General features: G+C 43.4%; 1 protein-coding gene across 1 annotated transcript in view; it reads left to right on the forward strand.

Annotated features, from left to right (window-relative positions):
* The window catches only part of jkamp (jnk1/mapk8 associated membrane protein), a 28976-nt gene extending 14912 nt beyond the window's left edge, over positions 1-14064 (forward strand). The window contains exons 5-7 of the mRNA XM_080750688.1: positions 7710-7891; positions 10062-10138; positions 13625-14064. Of these exons, the coding sequence (XP_080606814.1) occupies positions 7710-7891; positions 10062-10138; positions 13625-13843 (478 nt within the window). The 3' untranslated portion in view covers positions 13844-14064. The remainder of the gene's footprint in view (positions 1-7709; positions 7892-10061; positions 10139-13624) is intronic.
* Positions 14065-20481: the final 6417 nt, after the last annotated feature.

The raw sequence follows: 20481 nt of genomic DNA on the forward strand, positions 1-20481 counted from the left end.
CCCCAGTCCTGACTACGTTACTACACTACACTGTACCCAGGAGGCTGTTTACCCTCTGTAAGTATAATATACTGGTACACCATGCTGTACAACCCTAGTCCTGACTACGTTACCACCTTACACTGTACCCAGGAGGCTGTTTACCCTCTGTAAGTATAATATACTGGTACACCATGCTGTACAACCCTAGTCCTGACTACGTTACCACCTTACACTGTACCCAGGAGGCTGTTTACCCTCTGTAAGTATAATATACTGGTACACCATGCTGTACAACCCTAGTCCTGACTACGTTACCACACTACACTGTACCCAGGAGGCTGTTTACCCTCTGTAAGTATAATATACTGGTACACCATGCTGTACAACCCTAGTCCTGACTACGTTACCACCTTACACTGTACCCAGGAGGCTGTTTACCCTCTGTAAGTATAATATACTGGTACACCATGCTGTACAACCCTAGTCCTGACTACGTTACCACCTTACACTGTACCCAGGAGGCTGTTTACCCTCTGTAAGTATAATATACTGGTACACCATGCTGTACAACCCTAGTCCTGACTACGTTACCACCTTACACTGTACCCAGGAGGCTGTTTACCCTCTGTAAGTATAATATACTGGTACACCATGCTGTACAACCCTAGTCCTGACTACGTTACCACACTACACTGTACCCAGGAGGCTGTTTACCCTCTGTAAGTATAATATACTGGTACACCATGCTGTACAACCCTAGTCCTGACTACGTTACCACCTTACACTGTACCCAGGAGGCTGTTTACCCTCTGTAAGTATAATATACTGGTACACCATGCTGTACAACCCTAGTCCTGACTACGTTACCACCTTACACTGTACCCAGGAGGCTGTTTACCCTCTGTAAGTATAATATACTGGTACACCATGCTGTACAACCCTAGTCCTGACTACGTTACTACACTACACTGTACCCAGGAGGCTGTTTACCCTCTGTAAGTATAATATACTGGTACACCATGCTGTACAACCCCAGTCCTGACTACGTTACTACACTACACTGTACCCAGGAGGCTGTTTACCCTCTGTAAGTATAATATACTGGTACACCATGATGTACAACCCTAGTCCTGACTACGTTACTACACTACACTGTACCCAGGAGGCTGTTTACCCTCTGTAAGTATAATATACTGGTACACCATGATGTGTACCCTCTGTAAGTATAATATACTGGTACACCATGATGTGTACCCTCTGTAAGTATAATATACTGGTACACCATGATGTGTACCCTCTGTAAGTATAATATACTGGTACACCATGATGTGTACCCTCTGTAAGTATAATATACTGGTACACCATGCTGTACAACCCCAGTCCTGACTACGTTACTACACTACACTGTACCCAGGAGGCTGTTTACCCTCTGTAAGTATAATATACTGGTACACCATGCTGTACAACCCCAGTCCTGACTACGTTACTACACTACACTGTACCCAGGAGGCTGTTTACCCTCTGTAAGTATAATATACTGGTACACCATGATGTACAACCCTAGTCCTGACTACGTTACTACACTACACTGTACCCAGGAGGCTGTTTACCCTCTGTAAGTATAATATACTGGTACACCATGATGTGTACCCTCTGTAAGTATAATATACTGGTACACCATGATGTGTACCCTCTGTAAGTATAATATACTGGTACACCATGATGTGTACCCTCTGTAAGTATAATATACTGGTACACCATGATGTGTACCCTCTGTAAGTATAATATACTGGTACACCATGATGTGTACCCTCTGTAAGTATAATATACTGGTACACCATGCTGTACAACCCTAGTCCTGACTACGTTACTACCTTACACTGTACCCAGGAGGCTGTTTACCCTCTGTAAGTATAATATACTGGTACACCATGCTGTACAACCCTAGTCCTGACTATGTTACTACACTACACTGTACCCAGGAGGCTGTTTACCCTCTGTAAGTATAATATACTGGTACACCATGCTGTACAACCCTAGTCCTGACTACGTTACCACCCTACACTGTACCCAGGAGGCTGTTTACCCTCTGTAAGTATAATATACTGGTACACCATGATGTGTACCCTCTGTAAGTATAATATACTGGTACACCATGATGTGTACCCTCTGTAAGTATAATATACTGGTACACCATGATGTGTACCCTCTGTAAGTATAATATACTGGTACACCATGCTGTACAACCCTAGTCCTGACTACGTTACTACCTTACACTGTACCCAGGAGGCTGTTTACCCTCTGTAAGTATAATATACTGGTACACCATGCTGTACAACCCCAGTCCTGACTACGTTACTACACTACACTGTACCCAGGAGGCTGTTTACCCTCTGTAAGTATAATATACTGGTACACCATGCTGTACAACCCTAGTCCTGACTACGTTACCACCTTACACTGTACCCAGGAGGCTGTTTACCCTCTGTAAGTATAATATACTGGTACACCATGCTGTACAACCCTAGTCCTGACTACGTTACTACACTACACTGTACCCAGGAGGCTGTCTACCCTCTGTAAGTATAATATACTGGTACACCATGCTGTACAACCCTAGTCCTGACTACGTTACCACCTTACACTGTACCCAGGAGGCTGTTTACCCTCTGTAAGTATAATATACTGGTACACCATGCTGTACAACCCCAGTCCTGACTACGTTACTACACTACACTGTACCCAGGAGGCTGTCTACCCTCTGTAAGTATAATATACTGGTACACCATGCTGTACAACCCTAGTCCTGACTACGTTACCACCTTACACTGTACCCAGGAGGCTGTTTACCCTCTGTAAGTATAATATACTCGTACACCATGCTGTACAACCCTAGTCCTGACTACGTTACCACACTACACTGTACCCAGGAGGCTGTTTACCCTCTGTAAGTATAATATACTGGTACACCATGCTGTACAACCCTAGTCCTGACTACGTTACCACCTTACACTGTACCCAGGAGGCTGTCTACCCTCTGTAAGTATAATATACTGGTACACCATGCTGTACAACCCTAGTCCTGACTACGTTACCACCTTACACTGTACCCAGGAGGCTGTTTACCCTCTGTAAGTATAATATACTGGTACACCATGCTGTACAACCCTAGTCCTGACTACGTTACTACACTACACTGTACCCAGGAGGCTGTGTATCCTCTGTAAGTATAATATACTGGTACACCATGCTGTACAACCCCAGTCCTGACTACGTTACTACACTACACTGTACCCAGGAGGCTGTCTATCCTCTGTAAGTATAATATACTGGTACACCATGATGTACAACCCCAGTCCTGACTACGTTACTACACTACACTGTACCCAGGAGGCTGTGTATCCTCTGTAAGTATAATATACTGGTACACCATGCTGTACAACCCTAGTCCTGACTACGTTACCACACTACACTGTACCCAGGAGGCTGTTTACCCTCTGTAAGTATAATATACTGGTACACCATGCTGTACAACCCTAGTCCTGACTACGTTACCACACTACACTGTACCCAGGAGGCTGTTTACCCTCTGTAAGTATAATATACTGGTACACCATGCTGTATAACCCCAGTCCTGACTACGTTACCACCTTACACTGTACCCAGGAGGCTGTTTACCCTCTGTAAGTATAATATACTGGTACACCATGCTGTATAACCCCAGTCCTGACTACGTTACCACCTTACACTGTACCCAGGAGGCTGTCTATCCTCTGTAAGTATAATATACTGGTACACCATGATGTCTACCCTCTGTAAGTATAATATACTGGTACACCATGCTGTATAACCCCAGTCCTGACTACGTTACCACCTTACACTGTACCCAGGAGGCTGTTTACCCTCTGTAAGTATAATATACTGGTACACCATGCTGTATAACCCCAGTCCTGACTACGTTACCACCTTACACTGTACCCAGGAGGCTGTTTACCCTCTGTAAGTATAATATACTGGTACACCATGCTGTATAACCCCAGTCCTGACTACGTTACCACCTTACACTGTACCCAGGAGGCTGTCTATCCTCTGTAAGTATAATATACTGGTACACCATGATGTACAACCCCAGTCCTGACTACGTTACCACCTTACACTGTACCCAGGAGGCTGTCTATCCTCTGTAAGTATAATATACTGGTACACCATGCTGTATAACCCCAGTCCTGACTACGTTACCACCTTACACTGTACCCAGGAGGCTGTTTACCCTCTGTAAGTATAATATACTGGTACACCATGCTGTATAACCCCAGTCCTGACTACGTTACCACCTTACACTGTACCCAGGAGGCTGTCTATCCTCTGTAAGTATAATATACTGGTACACCATGATGTACAACCCCAGTCCTGACTACGTTACCACCTTACACTGTACCCAGAAGGCTGTCTATCCTCTGTAAGTATAATATACTGGTACACCATGATGTCTACCCTCTGTAAGTATAATATACTGGTACACCATGCTGTACAACCCTAGTCCTGACTACGTTACTACACTACACTGTACGCAGGAGGCTGTCTACCCTCTGTAAGTATAATATACTGGTACACCATGATGTACAACCCTAGTCCTGACTACGTTACTACACTACACTGTACGCAGGAGGCTGTCTACCCTCTGTAAGTATAATATACTGGTACACCATGCTGTACAACCCTAGTCCTGACTACGTTACTACACTACACTGTACCCAGGAGGCTGTTTACCCTCTGTAAGTATAATATACTGGTACACCATGCTGTACAACCCTAGTCCTGACTACGTTACCACACTACACTGTACGCAGGAGGCTGTGTACCCTCTGTAAGTATAATATACTGGTACACCATGCTGTACAACCCCAGTCCTGACTACGTTACTACACTGCACTGTACCCAGGAGGCTGTCTATCCTCTGTAAGTATAATATACTGGTACACCATGCTGTACAACCCCAGTCCTGACTACGTTACTACACTACACTGTACGCAGGAGGCTGTTTACCCTCTGTAAGTATAATATACTGGTACACCATGCTGTACAACCCTAGTCCTGACTACGTTACTACACTACACTGTACCCAGGAGGCTGTTTACCCTCTGTAAGTATAATATACTGGTACACCATGCTGTACAACCCCAGTCCTGACTACGTTACTACACTACACTGTACCCAGGAGGCTGTTTACCCTCTGTAAGTATAATATACTGGTACACCATGATGTGTATCCTCTGTAAGTATAATATACTGGTACACCATGATGTGTATCCTCTGTAAGTATAATATACTGGTACACCATGATGTGTATCCTCTGTAAGTATAATATACTGGTACACCATGATGTGTATCCTCTGTAAGTATAATATACTGGTACACCATGATGTGTATCCTCTGTAAGTATAATATACTGGTACACCATGATGTGTATCCTCTGTAAGTATAATATACTGGTACACCATGATGTGTATCCTCTGTAAGTATAATATACTGGTACACCATGATGTGTATCCTCTGTAAGTATAATATACTGGTACACCATGATGTGTATCCTCTGTAAGTATAATATACTGGTACACCATGATGTGTATCCTCTGTAAGTATAATATACTGGTACACCATGATGTGTATCCTCTGTAAGTATAATATACTGGTACACCATGATGTGTATCCTCTGTAAGTATAATATACTGGTACACCATGATGTGTATCCTCTGTAAGTATAATATACTGGTACACCATGATGTGTATCCTCTGTAAGTATAATATACTGGTACACCATGATGTGTATCCTCTGTAAGTATAATATACTGGTACACCATGATGTGTATCCTCTGTAAGTATAATATACTGGTACACCATGATGTGTATCCTCTGTAAGTATAATATACTGGTACACCATGATGTGTATCCTCTGTAAGTATAATATACTGGTACACCATGATGTGTATCCTCTGTAAGTATAATATACTGGTACACCATGATGTGTATCCTCTGTAAGTATAATATACTGGTACACCATGATGTGTATCCTCTGTAAGTATAATATACTGGTACACCATGATGTATACCCTCTGTAAGTATAATATACTGGTACACCATGATGTGTATCCTCTGTAAGTATAATATACTGGTACACCATGATGTGTATCCTCTGTAAGTATAATATACTGGTACACCATGATGTGTATCCTCTGTAAGTATAATATACTGGTACACCATGATGTGTACCCTCTGTAAGTATAATATACTGGTACACCATGATGTGTATCCTCTGTAAGTATAATATACTGGTACACCATGATGTGTATCCTCTGTAAGTATAATATACTGGTACACTATGCTGTACAACCCCAGTCCTGACTACGTTACTACACTGCACAGTACCCAGGAGGCAGTGTACCCTCTGTAAGTACCTCCTACGTGTATCCTCTGTAAGTACCTCCTACTGCTCCTAGGGGCGGCATGGCTCTGCGGTAGAGTTGCCGTCATTAGAACACGGAGGGTTCCCAAAGGGTTCCCAGTTTGATCCCGGGGGGAGGCTCTCTCCATTCCGACATGTCGCCACTCCGAAATTGACTTCTTATTGTCGGAGTGGCGACACTCCCATGGGCCTAAGGTTTAGGGTTAGGGTTCGAGATAGGGTTAGTGTCGGAATGGAGACATGTGTGAGTGGAGAGATGCACACGATCCCGGGCTCCCCCAGAGTTAATGTGGAAGAGTCCTTGAGCAAGACTCTGAACCCCTAGTTGCTCCCGGTGAGCAGGTTGGTGCCTTGCATGGTTTCCTCTGCCATCGGTGTATGAATGTGTGTGAATGTGTGTGAATGCACAATCTATGTAAAGCGCCTTGGATAACAGCTCTATAGAAATGTGCCATTTACCACTCAATGGTGTGTAGTCCTTAGGGTGGTTTAATTCCATTCTCTTAGCCTTCTTTTATCGCAACAGTTCACAGATCCTGCTGCTGTGTTCACACATTGTTGTATTTCTCCCTAGTAGCTATGGAGTTCTTTTGTTTCATACTCACTTTGGGTGTGTGTAATCTGTGGCCAGTATGTGTCTCTGATATCTTGGTAGAGTCATAGTGTGCAGGTGGTTAGAAAGTGTAGCTCTGTTTCACTACATTTTGCAGAGGGTGAACAGTCTGTCTTCTCTTGGGATTTCATAGCAGCCCAGAATAGACTTATTGTGGTGACAGCAGGTATTTGGTCATCGGACACACATCAGCAGAGGCCATTTCAGAGAGCTCACTTCACACTGCGAGGCCTTACTGTTTAGACCAGGGGTGGGCAGTTATTCTTCTCCAGAAAATATTGTGGAGGGCCGCTGGGCCAAAAGGCAGTGCTCCCCGCAAGAAGTGCTCCCCGCAACCTAAACACACAGCTTTACCTCTGACTTCAGAAAATAAAAATACCTAGTAGTTCAATTTCTTTTTTGAAAACCTGGCATTCTGCATTGACTTTTCTTTTTTTAGCCACTTTAGCCATTTTTGATGGGTAAGGTAAGGCAGGTGGTCTTGACTTGTGACCAGTCTGACCACCAAATGAAAGTAAGAAATAAAATAAAAGCGTAATAACTGTGTGTGTGTGTGTGTGTTGTGTGTTGTGTGTTGTGTGTTGTGTGTTGTGTGTGTGTGTGTGTGTGTGTGTGTGTGTGTGTGTGTGTGTGTGTGTGTTCGTGTTCCAGCTACACCATAGTGTTGATCTACTACGCTCTGTGCTTGGTGCTGATGATGATGCTGCGCCCTCTGCTGGTGAAGAGGATCGCCTGCGGCCTGGGGAAGTCGGAGCGCTTCAAGAGCATCTACGCAGCGCTCTACTTCTTCCCCATCCTCACCGTGCTGCAGGCCGTGGGGGGAGGGCTGCTCTGTGAGTAGAGAAACCTTTAGTTGTACTTCTTATTCAGGCCGTGGGGGGAGGGCTGCTCTGTGAGTAGAGAAACCTTTAGTTGTACTTCTTATTCAGGCCGTGGGGGGAGGGCTGCTCTGTGAGTAGAGAAACCTTTAGTTGTGCTTCTTATTCAGGCCGTGGGGGGAGGGCTGCTCTGTGAGTAGAGAAACTTTTAGTTGTACTTCTTATTCAGGCCGTGGGGGGAGGGCTGCTCTGTGAGTAGAGAAACCTTTAGTTGTGCTTCTTATTCAGGCCGTGGGGGGAGGGCTGCTCTGTGAGTAGAGACACCTTTAGTTGTACTTCTTATTCAGGCCGTGGGGGGAGGGCTGCTCTGTGAGTAGAGACACCTTTAGTTGTACGGTGGGGGGAGGGCTGCTCTGTGAGTAGAGAAACCTTTAGTTGTACTTCTTATTCAGGCCGTGGGGGGGAGGGCTGCTCTGTGAGTAGAGAAACCTTTAGTTGTACTTCTTATTCAGGCCGTGGGGGGAGGGCTGCTCTGTGAGTAGAGACACCTTTAGTTGTACGGTGGGGGGAGGGCTGCTCTGTGAGTAGAGACACCTTTAGTTGTACTTCTTATTCAGGCCGTGGGGGGAGGGCTGCTCTGTGAGTAGAGACACCTTTAGTTGTACTTCTTATTCAGGCCGTGGGGGAGGGCTGCTCTGTGAGTAGAGACACCTTTAGTTGTACTTCTTATTCAGGCCGTGGGGGGAGGGCTGCTCTGTGAGTAGAGACACCTTTAGTTGTACTTCTTATTCAGGCCGTGGGGGAGGGCTGCTCTGTGAGTAGAGCCTTTTAGTTGTACTTCTTATTCAGGCCGTGGGGGGAGGCCTCCTCTGTGAGTAGAGACACCTTTAGTTGTACTTCTTATTCAGGCCGTGAGTAGAGAAACCTTTAGTTGTACTTCTTATTCAGGCCGTGGGGGGAGGGCTGCTCTGTGAGTATAGAAACCTTTAGTTGTACTTCATATTCAGGCCGTGGGGGGAGGCCTCCTCTGTGGGTAGAGAAACCTTTAGTTGTACTTCTTATTCAGGTGGTGGGGGGAGGGCTGCTCTGTGAGTAGAGAAACCTTTAGTTGTACTTCTTATTCAGGCTGTGGGGGGAGGGCTGCTCTGAGTAGAGAAACCTTTAGTTGTACTTCTTATTCAGGCGGTAGGGGGAGACAGCCTCTGTGGGTAGGAAGACCTTTTAGTTGCCTATGCGCCAGCCACGGGTGCAGAGAAATGCACTCTTGCAGGATCAAATTAATGGTTCCTACTTATTTTATTCTATAGTCTAATTTTAATAAAGCAGTAAGTTTAGATACAATGGATAACGGGAACGCGTCGCTCCAACGATGCACTCATTGTGCTGTGATGTAAGTTGGAACGATCTTTAACACAACATGGAACGTGAAATAATAATCAAACCAACACTGTTTTTTTTTCTTAGATAACTATTTCTAATTCTATGCATTTGATGTATTGATATTAATATATTGATGTATTAAGAGCGTCTGCTAAGCGACCGCGTATTTCCCGGTGAACCTGTGCGCAAAGGTGGGGGCCGATGTGCAAGGAGGGTTGCGAGCTTATGAGAAACAACTAAATTAAGACCTTAAAACATGGCAAAAACAGTTGCGTGCATTAGCACATGATTAGATGAGGATAAAGGAAATCATTAAATGGAAAACATGAAAAGGCTTCTAAGCTTACACTATAGCCTACTAAAAACTAGTGAACCGCGATCTTGCCACACGTGAATAATGGTGGTTGTAAACAATAACACAGACAATATAAATCCTTAGTCTAGTTGTGGGAAGAAAAGGATATCATCACTTTTAAATAACTTTTAAATATCTTGCAATTGGCGACAAGTCTCTTACTAAATCGGCAAGAGTGCCTCTCATTCTCAATACATAAAGGCTAAGCTATATAACCTCTCCATCATCAGCAATAGTCAGTGGTGCGTGTTCCCCACACTCCCAAGCCCCCACCGTTGCGATCAGGTTCACCGGGAAATACTCGGTCGCGTCTGCTAAATGTCTACATTGTAAATAGTACAGTTGGTTGATGCATGTGTAAGTGACAATTTTATTGCCAGTGACTGATTCCACTGCTTATCAGTTTATTGATAGAACAGTGTATTTATGATGTTTTGCTTCCTCCTCCAGATTATGCCTTCCCATTCATCATCCTGGTTCTGTCTCTGGTCACCTTGGCTGTGTACATGTCTGCCTCCCAGATAGAGGTACTGTGTGTGTGTGTGTGTGTGTGTGTGTGTGTGTGTGTGTGTGTGTGTGTGTGTGTGTGTGTGTGTGTGTGTGTGTGTGTGTGTGTGTGTGCGCGTGCGTGCGTGCGTACAGGTTGACACTAATGCTTCCTGACTCTCCGTGTCAGATAAATAAAACATTGAGGCTGGTGTGTTTGAGTGGGAAGCATCCGTTTTTAGTTCACTCTAAATACAACCCTAGACTCAGACTTCACTCCGTTAACACAGTGCAGAGTTCCTCTCCTCCGTCTTCATACCAGTCAGCGCGTTGGAACCAAGTCCCCGCTCCCCGTCAACATACTGCGCTGTGACCCCCGAGGTGACAGTGATTACTGAGTGTCCAACAGTCTCTCCAGTGAGTGCAGATCTAGTTTCTTTGGCTCTCTGGTTGTCTGTACGACTAGCGGCATCTCAAACTACGGAGTGGACCAAGGCTCAAACATCACTGCGTTAAGCTGGTTGCACTGCGTGTTTTCGTTGCGTTTTGGAAATCCGAAATCCTCGAAAGCATTTTTCAGGCCAAGGAGAGAGAGAAGAGAGAGCAAAGGAGCAAAGGACTCAGTGTTGACAGTTGCGAAAATCTGAAAAAATCAACCCTGGTCCGAAAATAAATATGAAACGGGCGGCAGTGTGCAAACGTGATTGACATAACATGAGGTTGGTTTTTTTCTTCACTCGCTCCGAAATTCACTCCGATATTCGGCCCGAAAAACACAGCAGTGTTCAAAGACCTTTAATCATGCGTCAAAATCATTTGTGCCGTTAACTCTGACAGCCTCGCGCTCGCTTGTAGATCTGCCATTTTCTGCACTAAAGCGGAGTATAGCCATCATGGCAGACAATATCAACTATATTAAACAGGGCTGCCCAAAAGGTAGATCGTGATCTACCAGTAGATCACCAAGGGTGTGCATGTAGACCACATGATAAAATATATAAAAATATAATATATAAAAAAAATATATAAAAATATATAATTAAAATATAAAAAGAATATGTCAATATGACATCAAGAATCTCCCTTCGTGGCTTCTAAAGTAGGCTAACCTCCAATGCAATACTTTGTTCAAGAGTCAGTAGCATTACAAAGAACCCCAAAACCTACCACTGCCATTCTGTAGAATGGGATGAAGACATTTCCCCCAGTATTTCCCATGTATTTCCCCCTTACAGAAAGTGTGTTTGTCTAAAATATAACACCAGTGCTGCTATTCCAAAGCCCCCCTCAGGCCCTCAGCTAAAACATTGTGGATGGGTAGATCATGTTGAGATAGTCATTTTAAAAGTAGATCTCACGTCAAAAAAGTGTGGGCACCCCTGAACTATAACCTCGGAAAACAACATACAAAATACCAAACACTAATGGTGTGAAGTGAAAACCACCCACATTTATCCTGTTATGAGTTCATGTTGTGTTATTTATTTCACTGATCTCCTGCCATCAGCAGCAGACACAGATCCTAGACTGAGACACCAGAGAGCCATCAACGATGATTAAAAACATCATCGTCATCATCATCAGTGCAACATTATTTTATTGTGTTTTATTTCTATTTAACCCATTTAGAACGGGTACACATTATTGTGTATCATTATTTTATGCTTTAACTATTGAAAAATAGCAGATATACAAGCTCACAGCGTGGCACCGAGTGTCGCGCTGCAAGCTTGTAGATCTGCTATTTTTGAAAAATCGTGAAAATTCGAATTTTGACCCGATTCTATAATCCTTCTAAGATCTTTGAATCCTAAGATTTTTTGAAAAACCTGCGTTTCTATGTCAGCAATCTGGCCAGCCATCGTCAAAGAAAAGGTCCTTTTTACTTAACTGGAGCTCAGTTAGTCTGTTCTTGAGAGACTACTATGTCAGTGGTTCTCAAACGTTTTCATGTGAAGGACCCCCAAAATGATATTTATTTGGCCACGGACCCCCATCTCAAAATATCTAGTTCCAGGGACCCCCCAGAAGCAAACTTTGAGTTACAAACGTAAATACATATATTCAAAGATTTGTACATTTTCACAACTTTTTTCAAAAATAGCAGATCTATAAGCTCGCAGCGCGGCACTCGGTGCCGCGCTGTGAGCTTGTATATCTGCTATTTTTCACTGGTTAAAGCATTCGATAATTCTCGGCCTAAATGGGTTAATGAGGTTTAATATGCTTTGATGGCCCTCCTGTGTCTCCAGTGTCCAGGAGCTGGTCTGCTGTTTGATGCCAATAAGTATGGATTCAAGTTCTCTGTCTCTTGCAGTGGTGATTGTGAGCTTGTAGATCTGCAGCGCAACACCCCAGCTCAACCAAACATAAAATGACTTGTCTTTTAGTTCTACTGGATCTCTTCTCCACCATGCAGTCCCTCCCTGACATTTTAGTCTAGTTTTTATTTGTTGACGACATTGTCAATATATTTGGTCATCTTAGTTTTTAATCAGCTCTTCTAAACCTGTGCTCACAATAAGAACGCGCTGCCTGCACGGAGCCCCCGAAAATCAAGTAAATACAATAGGAAAAGCAGTAATCTATTTGTTCTGGCAAAACTATGGCTACGTCTAAAGGTCTCTACACACTGGGGGTGAATTTGCAAAGCGAATAATCTGTGGAGTAGAAGGGGAAAACAAGGCTCTCCCTACTCCGGTTTCGTCATGATCGCCATCGCGAAATGCATGTTTGACTCCCAGAGAAGCCCATGGCAGCCATGTTTGTTTACATTTGAAGAAAACACTATAGCCTATATCTTTTGAATGCCTGAATGAATTTCCAAGTGGATTATTTTGTTTGGAAGCTGTGAATGGCGTGCATTATGCGTGCACACTGTGCACATTAAAAGGTAAGAATCTAAAGATTCTGGTGATGGAAGACATTGAAGATTTTAATGCTTGGCAACAAAAATGTTAAGTGTTAAAGACACAATGTACCTCGGAATTCATTTGTACTTTTGAGTAGGGATGGAGCTCGTTAATTTGTATTGATAAAGAGCACCTTATTGATCCCACTTATTGATCTGGGCTTTTATCAGCCCACTGTTGAGCCTTTTATAATATTTTGTGGAAAGATGTGAGACCACAAATTCAAAACAAAGGATAATAATCTTTTTTTATTGGCCAGTTGTTGCGAATGTGAGTTTGTTGCTCCATCCATGAAGATGACAACTGACAAAAGTATTAAATATCACCAAAACAATCATTCATTAGTGTGCAATAAGTGTTAAATGGCTTTATATTATGGATAATACTGTAATCATTTCTTGATCACCTCTTGTCTTGATTGGGCCGCTATGCTGGATAACAAGCTTGATAAGCCCAAAGCGTATTGATACCGGGTACTCAATAAATCTGTTATCAGGTTATGGAGCTACCCTTGTTTAGGGCTCCATCCCTAATGTTGTGTGACTTCTATGAATTCATATTCTCTCCATTCTTGTTCTCTCTCTCTCTCTCTCCATCCCTCCCTCCATCCATCAGTCCTTCCAGAGTCTGGTGCTGAAGAAGAAGCGTCTGGTGGTGCTCTTCAGCCATTGGCTGCTGCACGCCTACGGCATCATCTCCATCTCCCGATTGGACAAGCTGGAGCAGGACCTGCCGCTATTGGCCCTGGTGCCGTGCCCCGCCCTCTTCTACCTGGCAACAGCCAAGTTCACCGAGCCCAGCCGCATCCTGTCTGAGGGGGGCAACGGGCACTGAGGGGCACGCACACACATACATGCATACACACACGCACGCACACACACACACACACACACACACACACACACATACACACACACACACACACACACACACACACACACATACACACATACACGCGCGCACACGCACACACACACATACATACATACACACACACACACACACACACACACACACATACACATACGCATACGCGCACACACACACACGCACACACAGGCCTGTCACAATTATGACATAATCGTCCAATCGCAATCATATTGTCATAATCGTCATAATCGTTTCCAAGTTGAAAAATGTTCATATATTTTCAAACATTTTCAAAAATAGTGGAAATAGCAGATCTACCAGCTCAGAACGCGTCGCGATGCGACGCGTTGTGAGCTTGTAGATCTGCTATTTCCACTATCGATGTTATTTCCTAAGGTATAAAGTTGCCGAATATGTCAGTCATTTCTTTGTATAATTATTTAGGTGATGTGTCATATCTGCCGTGTGCAACTTCAAAGCCAAACAGGAATGTAATTGTCAACGATAAAAACACAATTAAAAATCGTTAATCGCAATTATTTGAGTGACAATTAATCGTTATGTGAAATGTCATAATCGTGACAGCCATACACACAAACACACGCACACGCAAATACACACACATGCACACAATAAATGCCTCTGTGTATAAAATGTATATTGTTGCTGTATATCTTCAACCTGGGCTCCCTGCTGCTTTGTGCATGTCAGTTTACAGTTACAGGGGAGAACAGTCACATGCTTTTGACCTGAATAATACCTAAACATGTCTTCTAAATCTTAATGGTTTTCGGAAAAACCTACGTTTCTTTATCTGTGCTGCTCAAAGTTTTTAATGTCAAGGACCCTCTAGAATGATATGTACCTGACCGTGGACCCCCCCATCTCAAAATGTTTTGTTCTAGGGACCCCCCCCCCCCCCCCAAAAAAAGCAAAGATTTTAGTTAAAAATGTTCTCTTTAAAAGAAGGTACAGTGTATATTCAAAGATTTGCACACATTTGCATGGTCTTTCAGAAATAGCAGATCTACAAGCTCGCTATAAGCTTGTAGATCTGCTATGTTTGAATAGCCAAAGTATTAAAAACAATAATGGTTAAAGTGGTCATGTGACACAGATGCGTTCCCGGTCTCAACTCATTTAAACTGCTGTTAAAAAATGGTATATCTTTCGGGGTTGACTGCTGCGATCTTTGTACCTTTTAGCCTGCACAGCCCTCCTCTGAGACACTTAACGAGCAGGGCAGGAAGTTCAGGAAGTTCATGAAAGCCATGGCCGTCGTTGCCCCTCAGTTTGGCCTTGTTGTGCCCCTCTTAAAAATGGCATGACCTGAGACCACAGTGGCCTTAATGCCCCAGCTGACTGTACCACTTTCTGCTCTGTCTCTTTCTAGTCAGTATGTAGACAGTAGACACCAGTGTCTTTTGTTGAGATTCTGAATTCTTAACCCCCCCCGAGTCCCCATCTTTAATCCAATCCAGTGACTTTGATTGGTGCAGGGCTGAGCATGGATCAGATTGAAATGTATTTATTGCACAGCAGATAGTCTACTTATAACATTTGAAACCCCTTAAATTCAATTCATTCTTTCAATGGACTAAAATCTTGTTTTATTTGATGGCCTTCCTGTCTTGGCATCTGGCCTTTGTGCCCTTAAAACAATGGACAATAGCAAGTGGCCTTGCCCCTAAAATGACGAAAATTACCGGCCCGATAAAGAGACAAGAACGGTACCATATATTATCTCGAGCATTAGACAGGACCAATCAGAAAACCCTTTAACTTTATACTGTAAAATTTAAGAAAGGGTCAAATCAGCCATCTTAGTTTTAGGGTATTAAAACAACAAGAACTGTAAAAAATAGTGCAATATCACTTATCTACTATACCTATAATCCTTTAGAACAGGGGTCTTCAATGTTTTCAGGCCAAGGACCCCCTAGCTGAGAGAGATGAAGCAGGGACCCCCACAACCTTTTCATAGATTCCATATAGTTTCATTGTTTGACAGCACAATCATCAGTGTATTTTGGATTCATGTCAATTTGTGTTTCAGATATTTAACCACTTGAACCGTCAATACTTAATAAACTTGACCTTTCACTGTGTTCTTTTTCCCCTCTACACCAAAGCTCTTTGCCAAAAACAGCTGATCTACAAGCTCAGCGCGAGGCGTTGTGAGCTTGTAGATCTGCTATTTTTGTCTAAAGTTCCCCGAATAAGGACAGACACTTAAGGGTTCAAGTGGTTAATATAAAGAAAAACGTTTCTATCACACAAAGATTTGGAGGACCCCCTGTAGTAACTCTGAGGACCCCTTGTTGAAGACCCTTGCTTTAGAAACAGACACTTGATAAGATACCATACGTTGATATCAAGGCAGAGACTCAACCAGGTCATCCAAGGTGTTTTATTCACCCTGCTGTCTCAGAACGGTGCTTTTCAACCCTTTTCATACCAAGGTCCATTATTTATTGCAGCCACAGAACCACAGTTTGATGACATTTAGCCTCTCAGACCCAAGATGCAGAATATTTTGTTGTCATTTAGATCCGATTTTTGTCCACAATTCCATGCTGTATTGATGTTGGTACCATAGGAGAGATAACAGGCAAACATTTATCAAAATAACAATTCTTCTAAATTCTCTGATTGTGTAGACTTCTAAATGAAGTTACTCTTCTCCAACTCTCCATTTAGCTGGGGACCACCTGGAGCCCCCTCAAGGACCACTGGTGGTCCCCAGACCACTGGTTTTACACATTCATCTTGCTTCTTTACAGTAACTGTTGTTTATTAAACTGTAAATATATTATAAATATGTAAATATCAGGTGATGTACACGATTGAATCAATGTTTGCACCGTAGAATCCACAGTGTTCTTTTAAACGTTGACAGCGCACAGATTTAACCAAATGCACCCTCAACGGGTCCATTTGGTTACATTTCGGCTCTCCCAGAGTTAAAGGAACATATTTTCTTTTCCCGTTTAAAGCCTCTATCCCTGGCTCCAGTGCCAAACATGTCTTGATCAGGGACCCTCTAAACCAGTGGCTCTCAAACGTTATTCATGCCAAGGGCGACCCCCAGACGACCCCCCAAATGACAATGATATTTTACCCCCATCTGAAAATGTGTTTGTGCCAGGGACAAGGGACCGACCCCCCCGCCCCCTTTTAGATTTATTTATTATATATATATTGTTTTAAGAATCTTCAGAAACAGCAGATCTACTTTTTATTTATTACACAGATTTTTTCCCCCCAGGTTTTAATGTGCACGTGCTCCTTCGTGCATGCGCTCGCGGGCAGCAAGAGCTGGATTGTGGTGATCTTTGTGAAACACCGCCAGGCGTTTACTCACAGAACGATTGTGTTTGTTGTCTCCACCGTGGCGCGATCCTGCAGCTTTGCTGTCAAAGTTAACACTGCATTAAGGACTAAAGGACTGAGATTTTGATGTTTGGTCGCCCAAGACACACACGTGTGCATGTACATACTGTAGTTCTATTGTTACACATCTATTGCTGTATTCTTGTTGTCTTTGTAAATAAATATAATGTATGATGTGATAAAGAAATGATGGAGCAGCATTCATTCATCCTCCAGGATCCTCCTATAGCATGCTGAGTGATAGAATAACAACACACCATGGACTCATGTACAGTATTATTGCTTAAATAGTTCAGAAACGTTATTTTAGTTGATTATTTCTCCCGTTCAGTAACAAGATTCAACTTGTAAGGACTGTTAGTGTAATGAGCAACACAGCCAGCTACACAATTACACAATGTTCTATTGTTTTTTAGATGGGTCTGTATATATTGCCCCACAGGCCCTATCCTGAAGGAACAAAGGTGACATGAACACACTTGAAGCTCAGAAGAACAGTGAATGCCAACAGAATTATAGTGCAGGGGATTTGGGCAAATTAGTGTGGAGCTCTACTGCTCTACCTACACACACATTTAGCTGTGTTGCTCATTACAGGAATGCACCATATGTATATGTGTGTCTATAGCAGGGTTCCCCAATAGGCGGCCCGCGGGCCATTTGCTGCCCGCGGGGGGCTACTGTCAGGCCCCCACCAACCCCAGTAATAATGGTGGTATAAGAGCAGCAACAACACTAGTATATCGTCGTTGTCAGGTGGAAACCTCGTATCTCCAAATTTGTACATTCTTTCGCAAAGTAAAGCCCTTCTTCATCATTCAAGGCCGTCTCACAAAAGTAGTGAAAACAGCAGATCTACAAGCACACAACGCCTTGCTGTGCGAGGCGTTGTGTGCTTGTAGATCGGCTGTTTTCACTAGTTTAAAACATTTTCAAAATGATAAATGCAAAACGAACGGTTTTGGACATACAAGATTTTCACCTGACAACGACGATATCTGAACTGTCACTGGAGTAGCGGGAACGCCACCGTCGCCCCCTGCAATGTTGTGGCCCTCGGCTTTTGGTACCCTAGACATGATTCAATGTTGTGACCCTCAGCTTGGTACCCTAGACATGATTCAATGTTGTGACCCTCAGCTTGGTACCCTAGACATGATTCAATGTTGTGACCCTCGGCTTTTGGTACCCTAGACATGATTCAATGTTGTGGCCCTCAGCTTGGTACCCTAGACATGATTCAATGTTGTGACCCTCAGCTTGGTACCCTAGACATGATTCAATGTTGTGGCCCTCAGCTTGGTACCCTAGACATGATTCAATGTTGTGGCCCTCAGCTTGGTACCCTAGACATGATTCAATGTTGTGACCCTCAGCTTGGTACCCTAGACATGATTCAATGTTGTGGCCCTCAGCTTGGTACCCTAGACATGATTCAATGTTGTGGCCCTCAGCTTGGTACCCTAGACATGATTCAATGTTGTGGCCCTCAGCTTGGTACCCTAGACATGATTCAATGTTGTGACCCTCAGCTTGGTACCCTAGACATGATTCAATGTTGTGGCCCTCAGCTTGGTACCCTAGACATGATTCAATGTTGTGGCCCTCAGCTTGGTACCCTAGACATGATTCGGCCCTTGGGGAAAACTAATTGGGGAACCCTGGTCTATACCGTGTACATTGTATGCAGAGTTGGGTAACACGATTACTGTAATGGAGTTAATGCAATCAGATAACCTTTTTTGGTAACAAGTAATGTAACGACGCTACTCCTCCTAAATTGAGTTATCACATTACAGTTACTGGTCAAACGCTTTAGGCGTTACTTGCGTTACTATGAGCCCCCCCCCCCGATGTCCTCCTTAGTAGGATAAGGATTTGTGCTAATATGTTGTCATACGTAAGGTTATGTTAAATATTACAATATAAGTTAAGTGACAGGCGAGTTTATGGAGTAACACAAAAGTAATGTAAGTAGTGTAACTAATTACTTTCTCCAGAGCGTAATCAAGTAAAGTAAGGTGTTAACCTTTTTCAAAAGTAATGTGTAATGTATTACTTTTCTGAGTAACGGACCCCAACACAGAGTGTTGTGTGTGTGTGTGTGTGTGTGTGTGTGTGCGTGTGCGTGTGCGTGTGTGCGCGTGTGTGTGTGTGTGGTTTATCTGTTATGTAACATTTGAACATGTTTTTGCCTCCTTTCTAATGGACAGGTTCAACACCACTTATTGCTGCTAATGGATGGGCTGAGAGATCCACCACGTCTGGTTCATTACTCCTATGAGTCAAGCTTTGCACAGAATTTACTGTCTCTTATTGAGATTTCTATTTACCTCCTATGCATTGTCCTGTGATGATGGTGATGATGGACTATTGCTTTAGTATAGTGCTTCTCAAACCTTTTCATGTCAAGGACCCCCACAATGGCCCACATTGATACTTCTCAGCCCGTGTACCCCCATTTGAAAAGAGATGCCAGGGACCCCCATTAGAGAAGGTTTTTACGGCTCTAGCAGTGATTCTCAACCATTTAAATTTCTAGCACCCCCAATTTGACATGCATTTTAGGCTGCAGACCCCCATTTCATTTCAATCTCTGAGACCCCAATATATATTGTAAAATATGTTTTTTATTAATTTCACTCAGAGAGTGTACACTCTGAGTTACATACCCATAAGGGTCCATTTGGTTCCTAACTATCATTTAGCTGGAACTCCCTCAAGGACCCCTGGGGGTCCCCAGACCCCACTTTGTGAACCAATGCTTTAGTCGACCTATAAAGGAAGTGATGTTAATAAATAAATAAATATGCTTTATCACTCCAGGAGTGAACCGTGAAGGGAGGAAAGGCTGCTTTCATCTCCGCTCCAGACAACATGGAACAAACAGCACTCTGTGAAAGTGGATCAATGTGTCTCTGTGTCCGTAGAGACTCTTAGTTCTACTGGAGGATGAGTTACAAAGGACTGCACCTGCTTTGTGTCGCCCCTCGGGTACTTTAACATTTTGATGCCCATACTTTCTGTACTCAAGTAAAGTCTTGAATTCACCGGCCAGTATTTCTGCATTGCGGTATTGATACTACATCTACCTAAGTAAAACATGTGAGTATTTTTTCCACCACTGAGGTAGTACTAGTCCTTGCCCCGTTCCAACATAATGTGCTCTGAATTATGTGCAGTTTGGGTTACTTTTACTTCTACTCCAC

The sequence above is a fragment of the Nannobrachium achirus genome (genome assembly GCF_963921795.1).
Source record: "Nannobrachium achirus genome assembly, chromosome: 20".
NCBI lineage: Eukaryota > Metazoa > Chordata > Actinopteri > Myctophiformes > Myctophidae > Nannobrachium > Nannobrachium achirus.